Source organism: Zophobas morio, unplaced genomic scaffold (assembly GCF_036711695.1).
Source record: "Zophobas morio isolate AGI-343-1 ecotype UQ-CSIRO unplaced genomic scaffold, CSIRO_AGI_Zmor_V1 ptg000140l, whole genome shotgun sequence".
Lineage (NCBI taxonomy): Eukaryota > Metazoa > Arthropoda > Insecta > Coleoptera > Tenebrionidae > Zophobas > Zophobas morio.
The window spans coordinates 81,596-92,861 of NW_026972244.1; the positions used below are offsets into that span (position 1 = coordinate 81,596).

At 34.6% G+C, this 11,266-nt stretch overlaps 2 protein-coding genes across 2 annotated transcripts; one reads left to right on the forward strand and one right to left on the reverse strand.

Moving 5' to 3' along the window:
• Window positions 1–1,227: 1,227 nt before the first annotated feature.
• Window positions 1,228–3,842, reverse strand: LOC135145293 (elongation factor Ts, mitochondrial-like). The gene is made up of 9 exons (XM_064077415.1): window positions 3,598–3,842; window positions 3,451–3,533; window positions 3,301–3,392; window positions 3,154–3,244; window positions 2,983–3,099; window positions 2,854–2,927; window positions 2,681–2,799; window positions 1,739–1,798; window positions 1,228–1,292 (listed from the first exon to the last, which is right to left on the reverse strand). The coding sequence occupies exons 1-9, from the start codon at window positions 3,837–3,839 to the stop codon at window positions 1,244–1,246; spliced, it is 927 nt and encodes a 308-aa protein (XP_063933485.1). The 5' UTR covers window positions 3,840–3,842; the 3' UTR covers window positions 1,228–1,243.
• A 4,025-nt stretch (window positions 3,843–7,867) lies between these two features.
• On the forward strand, window positions 7,868–10,108 carry LOC135145292 (myosin-M heavy chain-like). Its single transcript, XM_064077414.1, has 11 exons — window positions 7,868–7,924; window positions 7,977–8,310; window positions 8,372–8,505; window positions 8,740–8,823; window positions 8,875–8,914; window positions 8,977–9,156; window positions 9,209–9,294; window positions 9,347–9,430; window positions 9,488–9,605; window positions 9,670–9,831; window positions 9,889–10,108. Exons 2-11 carry the CDS (start codon window positions 8,003–8,005, stop codon window positions 10,079–10,081), a joined length of 1,389 nt encoding a protein of 462 aa, XP_063933484.1. The 5' UTR covers window positions 7,868–7,924; window positions 7,977–8,002; the 3' UTR covers window positions 10,082–10,108.
• The last annotated feature ends 1,158 nt before the right edge of the window (window positions 10,109–11,266 follow it).

An 11,266-nucleotide genomic window follows, 5' to 3' on the forward strand; every position in this document is an offset into this window, starting at 1 on the left:
TTTCTAGGGCTTGCAAACTTTTGCACTGGAGTTTATGAGCAGATAAATTTTCCATATATAATATTTCCTAACTGGTTATTCACTACAGTTTTTACCAGGTTTCTTCTCAAATGCTTTCCCTTTCCTTCTGCAAACTGTTTCGTATTTGAACTCTTATACCTGGAGTTAGGCAGACATAAGTATAGTTGTTTCGTTAGTAAAATATATCAACTAGAGGTGAAACGTCCTTCCGAAGTTGTGTATATCTCTAGGGTTAGTAACATTAAGCTTTTTAAATGTTTTCGGTTTGGCAAGCATCGGTGGCTGTATTATAGTATGTTGTTTATAACGTTGTCAGGCTGGAGAGGGCATTAGAACTTAGGAGGGCGAAATTTAACTACGCAACCCATCAAAGAACAAAAAAATAAGTCGCTTTGAAGGCCAATCGACCTTACGGTCCTGAGTTCTCGAGTCAAATGCTACCAGCCGCTCAACTTCGACCACTCGGATCCCCAATAGGATGAATTCCTGAGGTAACTTGAGAAAGGGGGCCCCTTCTTCAAAGACCTAAGAAGCCTCATCTGCTATAACAGGTTTGAAATGTCGTTGTTGCTCGGCGATTTAAAGGTTTGGCGTGTAAATTAAACGACTTAAATCAATTAAGACCAACATATGCAATGCCACAAACCAGAAGGAAGATAGGCTCTTTTAGCTTTTTTACCTGGCAACCGCTGTGTTCTTAAATTAAAAGAGGGTGTTTGTTAGCTGTTATTTTACACAGGGTACGTTTTAAATACTTTTAGTTCACAAGATTTAAAATTTTTTTAAGCACATATATAAGCAAACGCTGCGAGAGGCATCAAAATAGTTCACTACCAATGTGTAAGTATAAACTTTTTAAGAAGTAAGAGTCGATAAAAGTTTTGTTGTTCTTTCGAACTGCAATATACCAAACTTCAAACCCAGATTCGCAGGTAAACTAGTACCCTTCACCTTTATAAACAATTGCTTCTTTATGAGAACAAGTTGGTCTTCAGGTGGCTGCAATGAATTTGTAACTCTACACACACTAATGGATTGTTTTCTCAAAACCCTTCAACATGCCAGTGTACCTGAGCCAAAAATTCGTTGTCTTGTGCATCTGACTGGTTTCTTAGTATAACTTACCGAACTAATTTTAGCCCTGCAAAATTTCCAAGGCAAACTTATGTTTCAAAGACATTAAACTGAAGATACAACTTAGATTTCCCTAAAGTGAACTTTATTAAAATTTTTTGTCTTCTGTTATTTTCAGCTCTTCGCCGCAAGAAATTCTATTAGTTTGTTAGTAAAACTTTAAAAGCAAAAAAAATCTATATTATTAGAAACTTTAAATTGATATATACATATATGAATAGTCAGAAAAAAAAAAGAGAACAAAACAAGGTTAATAATTTTAAATTTAAAAAATTTATACTAAACAAAAAAAATCAACTTTTAAGGTAGCAGATCTTATCAATATCCGATAAAATATTTTAATATCGTTTTAAAAACTAGTAGATTTTTTGAACCAAGTAAATTTTTTTATTAAATAAATTTGACCTATTCAAAATATAAATTATAATCTTCCATAAATAGTCAATTGTTATAGAAGGTATTTCTACATATCTAGTATACATATATATATAAAGCAAAAGCAAAAATTCACGAAGGCGTAGCTTACTCAGAATAGAGTATATTTTAACTTAAACAACAAAATAACTTCAAATAAAAAAGTAACCTCATAAAATCTTGAACTTTAATTTTTTCTAAATCAAGAAATTCCTTAACGGTTAACTTGCTTTTAAAAGATAATAAAAATAAAAATTATAAACGTGTGATATTATCAAAGAAGCATCAAAAGAAAAGTAAGCCAGAATAAATTTTTTAATATTGAGCTAAAAGATTCTTCATAGTAACAATTTTTCGAAGTACCGTTTGGTAGGTCTTCTATCACATAAAAATAAATATCATAAATAACGCAAAACTAGCGCGATATGGACGGGAAGAAGTTACCCTCCCACAAGATGAGACGTGAAAGTAGTAATAATATTTATTACAGTAACAATTAAAACCGGTATTTTCTTAGGAATACACAATATAAACAAGATACTGAGTTTGCTTCAACACAAGTAACTAAAAAAAAGTTCTTTAACGTTTTTATACCGCTTTAAAGAGTTTAGAGCACAAAATCTCAAGCTAAGAATAGCTCTGCTTAAGCAACGGTCAAGGTGGGCCCTCTTCTAAGCTTCCCAAAAGGTAAATTTTTCTAAACAAGTGCCAAAAAAAAAGAACTGTCTACTAACTCGCTTGCTCAGAGCCCTTCGTCCGTAATAGATTATGTTTTTGCACGAGCTCTATTACCCCGTCTTCACTAACTTTCAAGTACCAATACTTATAGTGTGGAGGTATATACCCGGACCTGAGCTCGTTACTATTTCGAATTTGGTCGTCCAATTCTTCTAATATAACTTGAACATTTAATAGAACAATCTTTAGAGCAATAAAGGCTGTTAGTTTGTAGGCAAGCAGATGACTAACTGTTTTTGGAATTTTTAGGAGACTCTATAGGATAAGAGTGACTATGGAATACATGAAAGGGCCCGCCCTGTCCACCACGTTAAGAAAGTTCAAAAGGGCGGAAGGCTCTACGTGGGAAGTAGGAGTCTGTAAATCGGAATACTTATCGTGTAGGAACGGCTGCGAGTGCAACTCTTCTACTGTTCGAGGCTTCAGTCCAATCACGTGGGAGGCCAGATGCCTTCCGATCCGCACGCGGTACCTTTTTTCTCGCTGGCCATCCTTGAATCGATTTAAGACCGCACCAAGACAACATAGAGAAGAAGTGAAAGACACCTGCCGATATACAACGACCGCTCCCAGTTTTCCTTCGTGAAGATAGTAACCGGCCATCTCCCCTTCTTCTATGTCCTACAGTTGTGAAAAAAATTAATTCCTTATATAGCCTGTTAGCTTAAAGCCGTCCCATTTTAATCGCTCGTTTTATAACAATTTTTTCTCCTAACTTCAAAACAGCTTCTGAGATTGCCCGAGAAATTTCGGGAGAGGTTTTTATTGTTTCGAGATCGTTGCATTGACCCTCTAAGTTAAACAACGTAAAATAAGGTAATTACATTTATGGATAATGCAAGAGACCATGCAATTTGTCCACTAGAGAAGTGGCAATACTCGAAGTCAAATTTATAAATAAAGAGTTCTTACTAACAAAATCAGACTCGCAACTCATCTGAGCAATATATACGTCAAAATTTTTCTTTAAAGAAAAAGAAATGGAAATTAAACCTCTATCATAACAGCGTATCTATCCGTTATACAAATATGGATTCTCCCTTCTCGAGCGGGTCGGTTTTCTACTTTCGAAACTTTTATTTTGCCTAAAAAATAAGCCTTATGTGATATCAGGATTGTGTAAAATAAAAATGTAAAACAGACCTATTTCATGCGAGTTAAGAATAAGCCAATTTTTTGCTGAATTATAATTGCTGTTAAACTGAGATAGAGCGTGACGACATAAACTTAAATATGGCAAGCGTAAATACGTAATAAATTACACAGAGAAATTTTAAATATATAAATAACCTTATGGGTAAAAGGGTTTCCTTCTTTAACCTTAATAAAAGATTTAAATCTACTTTTCCTTCTTTTTGAAGTTCAGTAGCTTGAGAATTGGAGCAAAAGAACCGTGAAAAGAGGCCTTTAAAGAAAGTTAAAGGAGAATTCATATGAAAAACCCTCTTGTCATTTAGACAATTGTGAAGTGATTTCAAATGACGAGCGGGTAAAAGCTGTCTGAGAGATGAGAGGCATCTCGCTCTTGTCATGACTAGAAACTCACACCCACTCTAAATACTAACCCACTAACAGTTATCTAAAAGTAGAACACCTCGACGGGCCCCACAAGGCAACCACGTGCGTCTCCGCCGCTGAAAGTCAAACTAGATGGTAGAGTATTGGTTGCAAGCAGTGTCCGTAATATTTGCTTATTACAACAATAAACAGTAGTGCATAATAATTAAATGCCCCAGAAAGGGCAAAGGGATAAAATTTTATTGGCATTTTTATGTGAACCTCCATCTTCATTGTTGAGGCTTCTAATCCCTTATGCGAGGCTCAAAAAATTGTAAAAATAGAGAATTAAACGTATTTCATACTTTATAAGTTAAAATAATGTGTGGAACCTTGACGATATTTTTTTTAAAGGAAATTATGTTTTATCACATGTACATTAGTCTTTTAATGACCTATTTTATAACGGAATCAAAAGAAGTATATGAAAATCTGATAATTATGTTGGTTAATGACACAGTTCTGCAATCATAAACTCCATAGGATTTTTTTACTGTTTCTTATGAATTTTTAATCACTAAAATTGGAAAAATAATAAAAAAGTTATACAGGTCAATTTTTTTTGCAAAATTCACATTTTTAGTTTAATTTTGCGTGAATTTCCTTTTCAACATTTAACCTGGTATCCTCTTTCTTATTCTAAGATCATGAGTGAATCTAAAAAAAAATACAAATAAATGGGCGGGATGGAGGAGCTGTGGAAGGGAAGTAGGGTGTGTTTTACAAGGTGGGAGCTCAGGCGATCATGTTCCTACACGTTTACTTTGTTTGAAGCGAAAGATGAGGAATCTCGGTTTAGAGAGCAGTAGGAATGAGTGTAAACAAGCCTGCAGACATGCTAAATAAGTGCTTGATGCATAAGGCACTCAGTTTACGTTTTGCATTAAACGTTCTTGTGCTTGTGTTTTAGCTCTGTACTATGACTCCAAGAGGTTGAGTTATTCCCCTGGACAACCTTTGAACTATTTGTGGTGAGTACATAGTTAAAAGTCGTCAAAGAAACATAAGTAATTTCTTGAAGAAAGTGTATCTTATCTCAATTTGAAATTTGGGAACCAAGATAAACCCTGCAGGAGGTGAGGATCTTTATTTGCGGTTAAGGGTAAGAAAAACTCATATTGTTCCTTTAGCATTCCTATGGGGTGGTGTGAACAGCGAAATTACACAACTGGGCGTTATTTTAGTTGGTAGAAGTGAAAGGCCTTTAAACAAAAAGGAAAACCTCAAACCTTAATTCAGCTATTCGTCAAGAGTCTCATGGATCTGAAATACTAGTTCTTCTCCGCCCTTCCAGTTTTGATGAAATCACAGAGTGATTCGGAGGACAAAACTATATTACCACCCCAAGATGAATCTAGCTCAGATTTTTTTGTTGTTAAGAAACCACAATCACACCTGGGACATTTCTCATGTTACAGGCACCGAGGGAAGGAATTCACTTAGTTTTTATGAAAAGAGGGGATTCTCGTTTGTTGTAATGCTATTCCCTCTGAGTGGCGCATTTTATTCGATAAGTCCAATAGAAGTCTCAAAGTAGTCTTACAGTATGTTTGAAATAACTCTGAATCTTTTCCGCTGGGACACTCGCTGCACTTAAAAAAATTCCTAAATACTTTTAAAATTTTACAAAACGAGAACTGTTTCTAAATATTAAACTTTAATGGTTGAGGTAGGTTTTCTGATCGCCTTGTTTAATACTTTATAAACTACTGATTTATCTACTTTCTTTCGTTCTTTCTAAAAAGTTTTTATAGCTTTAACTGAAGTTGAACTGTTGTTGTTTTTCTTTGATATTAAAAAAAGGTTTTGGGACCTTGTAACGTATGTATATCAAACGGTAATGTAATTACTGAGGGTCAAAAAGAGCACAACGGTTAATTAGTCCTCGAAACTTACCATTGCATTTCGCTTGCGGAGATTCAGCTACAAAAAATAGGTGTGCTCAATTTGCAAGAAGTAATAAGTTCAAGCGGTTTATTAATGAAACTTGAAGTAAAGTTAAATTAGAATTTTCTTTTTTATTAATTTTTACGGGTTGCCTACTAATACAACAGTATGTAATTAAGAAAAATTTTGTTAGAAGGCGTCGTCTTAGAGTTCTCAAAGCAGAAACTCTTGATCTCATCTGGGGCCATAAAGCTAGAAAGTTGGCGTGAGTTATCAGTAAGAGTTGTTCGGGTATTTTACCTGGCTACGGTTTCTGACTTCTTTGTTTAATCTCGCTCTATTACTTTCTTAGAAGAAAATCAATTTTTCGCGCACCCTTCTCACTACGCTATTTAAATGTAATCATATATATATATATATATATATATATATATATATATATGTTAATTGAGCTTAAGTTAAAGATTTGTCACAGTGTGCCCAAGTTGTAAAGATTCGTACAATTAATTAATTTGCATAGTATTCATTTATTTAGTTAAAAAACAGTTTAAAAGCAGGTCTTAATGTTCCCAAGCCATTTCCACTCATTATATATCAACCGCACTATTGACAAATATTTTGTTTGGTCTTCATGAAATGGTGAAGTTATTTAACTAAGTCCGCTCTTTTGCATTTAACCTTAGTAGAGTATTTAAGTTTAGAAGCAATTTTTTTACTAGCTAAGGTAGGTTCTATGATTAAGTGCGGTTCATTTATTATAAGTGTATTCAGGTCTAATTTACCGCTGACACCAATGAGAGCTTTATTGTCGCTGTATATTAAAGTCGGAATGCTTAAACCAAATATATAGTAAAGCTTAGGTTTATATAAATCAAGTTTTTAAAAAAATATTCTGTAATGCATATGAATACCTATAAAATTAACTTAACCTATGTGTAATCGACTAATTTCTTCAGGGACAGGTACGTCTAACTATGCTAGCGAAAGGCATCTGTGGTAAAACGGATTTCATTAGTTTTTTTTAAAGGGTATACCCCTTTATCTTCAAGATTAACAAGCGCTTCCTTTTTGTTAAGGATCGGGGAGGTTTATGTCTACCAATGCACCCTTTAATGGAGTATAATAGCTGTCTCGACAGACTGAGGGTAGTGGAGACATAATGGGCTCGGAATTCCACTTTTTGTCTATTGTTTCGCAGAAATACCACCACTGGGAGAGGAGACCATGGGCGCAAGACCACGACCCCTTGAAAACCGGCGAGTTTAGCTGTCGGTCACAAAATTGATACATTAGATTCAAAAGACTTTTTACTTTCCCAAAAGATCTTTGAATAAGTTAGCAGCTCTTTTTAATAATGTCATTGGGCTTTCTAATACATATAATAAATGACTATTAGAAAAGGGTTTTTAAAAGCACGCTATACAGTGCTTACCTTCACATTCTGAAGCTACTAAAATGATGCTTGGTCTTTTCTGCCTTAACAAACGGAGAACCAAGCTTATAAATCCAGCATAATTTTTGTAAAAGCCTAACTTTTTAAAGTTTTAAATCGCATTAATAAAATTTATTGATTTATATAGAACTCATTCCATTATCACCTACCACATAAATTATAAACCCCCTTTTGGAAATATATATATTTTTCTAATCTTGGGATCTACAACAGATAGAATAAGTGATATAATGTAAACAATTAAAATTAAAAAGAAGGGTGATACAAGATCTGTCTTTTAAGTTAAGTGGTTAATACGAGGTCATTAGTAGGTGCCCTTCAGCTGAAGATATAGTAAAGTTATTACAAAAAATTAGGATCTGCTTGCGTATTATGTTGATATATATGTTATCCAACTGTTAAGGAAACACGAATAAATGATATTTACCCATCACTATACTTTTGTAGAAATTAAAAAATATTTGGTTTAATTTTTTTATTAAAAATATATATTTAAAAAAAAAGAATTAATAAAATATTAAATTCTCGATTCCCCGGTGATAGCTATATAAGGTATAGTAATGCTACGTTAATAATAAGGTAGTGCATAGGCCAGATTTGAATCTTTCACTTTTGATTGCGTGACCAAAGATCAGCGTTGAAGTCTGCTTTCGCCTACCATAGGGCGTTTTATATCTACTGTAACTGTCTGCCTGTTACTGAGGTTACCTTTTTGATGAGGTATTTCTTTCTATGTAAGTGCGCTAGCCTTCTTTAACTCAATCTTATGTAGGATGTTACCACCTTCTTACTGTTTACATGACTTCTGAAAAAAAACCTATTGCTCAGTCTGGGGAAGATCAAGGAGTTCCATCTTTTTTTTTAAATTTATTTAACTCATCCAAAAGGAATACCGTAATTGTCAACGAATTTAACCAAGGAGAAAGACAAGTTTCTGCGACTCCCCAGCCCTCTGATTCCTCTATTAAATGTGCTCCTTCTTCTCTTTCCAGTCCTTCTAGTCCTGCGTTTACTTCGGGCTTGGCTGAACTCCATTCGAAGCTATGGAAGTTTCAACCAGGCGTTGAAGCCGTTCTACCTACTTTATCTAAAAAGGAAATTCAAAGGTTTTCGTTTTAGTGTTTGATCCGCACTTGGTGTGTTTAAGTCATAACGCGTCGTCTCAAGGCAAGAGTGCATCCATGAATTTATTACTAGTGAAAGACAATATGTGAAGGACTTAGAGTTTATAATAAAAAATATTTATAACAAGCTGAAGAAATTACAAGTGTTGACGTTGGAGGAGACAAACCAGATATTTGGTATATTTTTATATGTCAATATACTGTATAAAATAGTTGTTCACCGCAGCTTCGAAAATGTTTGAGGAGTGTGGTGTTTTAAGGAGTAGGAGCCGCCTTGCTTTCTAGAAAAACTATAGAAAACACTCATTCATAGTTGACTGCTAGTTGTGACAATAAGTCCTTTTCATAAATCATTCGTTATTCTACAATTTTTTTTTTCTTGCCCGTTTAAGTTTTCTTAAAATATTTTAGGCCGCATAACCGAAATTCATAAGTGTAATGAAAAGTTTTTAACTGAGTTGGATGACTTTCAAAAACAGGAATTCCCTCTCTACAGTAAATTTTTTTCTTAACTTTTTATTTATATTATAAACCGTCTTACATTAGATGATATAAGCGTTGTATGTTTTCCCTTCTTCGAAAAACTGTAAGAGTGCTATATATATATATATAAATTTCTATATATGCACTAAATGTTTCTGTTTGCAGCTATGATAATTACCACGAGCAAATAGAAACCATTAACGAGTCCAACATGAAGATCTTGGCCCTGAAAGAAAACGAAGTTTTTACGTCGTTCATGAACGCTTTGGCATACAGCCACAACAGCAGCGTAGACAAGCTGGGACTCAACGCTTACGTCATTCGCCCTCTTCAGCGGATCACGAAGTAGGTTTGCGATCCGTTCTGAGTCATATTTCTCGAGCTTTTTTTGGTCGAGGTATCCTTTGCTGATAAGAGAAATACTCCACTACACAGATGAAAGCCACAACAGCTACAAGAATATGCTGAAGCTGCAGGACGTCGGTTTTTTTTTATCGAGAGATTTCTTGTGTATTTTTCTCACACTGCGTTATAGTGAACGATGCTGTGAATGGCATTAACGCGTACTCCAAGAAAGTGGGAACCAACAAAGCTGCTTTAAAAAAGATCGACTTTAAAGGCATAGACGGCATTCCTGTGGTTATCGTGCCTTTCTCATGGCCTGTTCTTGCTGTAGATTGTCCGTTCAGCGTCACGGCTCCGAGAGATGCTGAATTGCTTCAAGAACAGTATATATTGGTTAAAACTGAAGTAAAGAAGCGCGAGAAAATTGTTTACTGTTTTCTCTTTGACAAGTACGTTACTTCGCTGTTATTTATCTCACGAATCTGCCAGCGGGCTTCTCATAATCGTCAAAAGATATATATTATTCGCGCAAGCCAAGAAGAAGACGGAATTCGTGCCTTCGCTTAAGAGAAGTAGCAGTTTGATGGGGACTTCACTGGCTGCTAGGAGGCGGCCCGATCCCACCACCACGACAAGGAGGAAGCGCTCCACTGCAGAAGACATTCACTTGAAATGGTCAATGCTGCGGTAGTTGCCGTTTTTTACGTATTGTATTAGTGTACTTTTCTGTAGGATGACCGCTTTAATTCCTTTTGACCAAACTGTGAATGCCTTTTTGGGCGAAAACGGTACAAAGCTGATATTTGAATTCACGTGCGAGGCATCACAGAGAAGCATAACACTTACAACTGATAAAGAAAATCACGTAAACCACGACATTTATTATCCCTTAAAGAATATATACGACGCTTATTACCGCCAATAAAATATATCGTTTTGGTAGGTTTCCATATTTACAGATAGCAACGGAATAAACTAACTTGTTATGATAAGCTAACTTGCTGTAAATATTAAAAATATTAGTAAACTTTGCCAATAATTTTGTGCCATAAAGTATGTGCGTAGGAATTATTTTTTAATTTGCGTGCAGAAGCCGTGACTTTTTTCCCTTGACTATTTCTAGTCTCTCTATTAAACGCATCCTGCGGGATGGATAGACGAGTTGAATGTAGAACAAATTGATTCTTCGCCTTTACCGTATTGAGCCACAACCCATTTATTAAATCAAAATAAACGAGGAATCAATAACCTTAAAGTAAAAGTTTTTTAACTCGCAAGCTGTATTTGTTTTACTTATTGGGCCATTCAATATTAGTTTTTAATTAGATTAATGGAATAAATTAGTTTATTTAAAACTGTGAGGCCTCTATAAAACTTATACTGCTTTTGATTTTTAAAGTTTGGGGAAATTGGAAGTAATAGGCCCTGAATTATGTAGTTTAAAAAGTCAAACTATAAAACTTATTCGTTGTAAGTTGCACGTATAGATAATTAAACGAACTTGAATATCGAGTTTACATTAAAAGACGGACTGTTACAAGTTGCGCGTAAGAAACTCACCTAAATATTAACTGTAAAACCTTCAAACAATTTGATTATTTACGAAGCTCAACTGAAAGTCCTTTCGCTTTTAAGTGAAAGAAAAGTGGTGGCTTCAGCTCTTTGCACTTGTAAGATTTTGTGGCTGTTCATAGTAACTTTTAAGTTTATGGAAAATAAGCCTTTCTCTACAGTATTTTCAAAGCTAAAAAGTTACTGACTAATATTTTTCCTTATTAAACTGGCCATGAGTTATTGCTATTGGTATTTCTGTATAAAAGTCAGTGTATAAATGCTTGTCGGCTCTTACGCTTATTAAAACTTGAGCTTTCCCAAACGGAAATACTCAGGTCACATGGTGCTTATAGCTCTAACAAAAGCCTATGTGGGGGTGCAGTGATTAGGAAAAATGAGCCTGACCGGGGACTACATAACTAAACAGCATCGACTTTGAAGAAGAAAAATTTATTGAAGAGATATACACAAAAATTATGCGAGGGTTGTTTCTCCTGTCTAAAGAAAAACTTTCATCCCGTTTATTTCTTAGATATCAGTATATATAATAAAGATT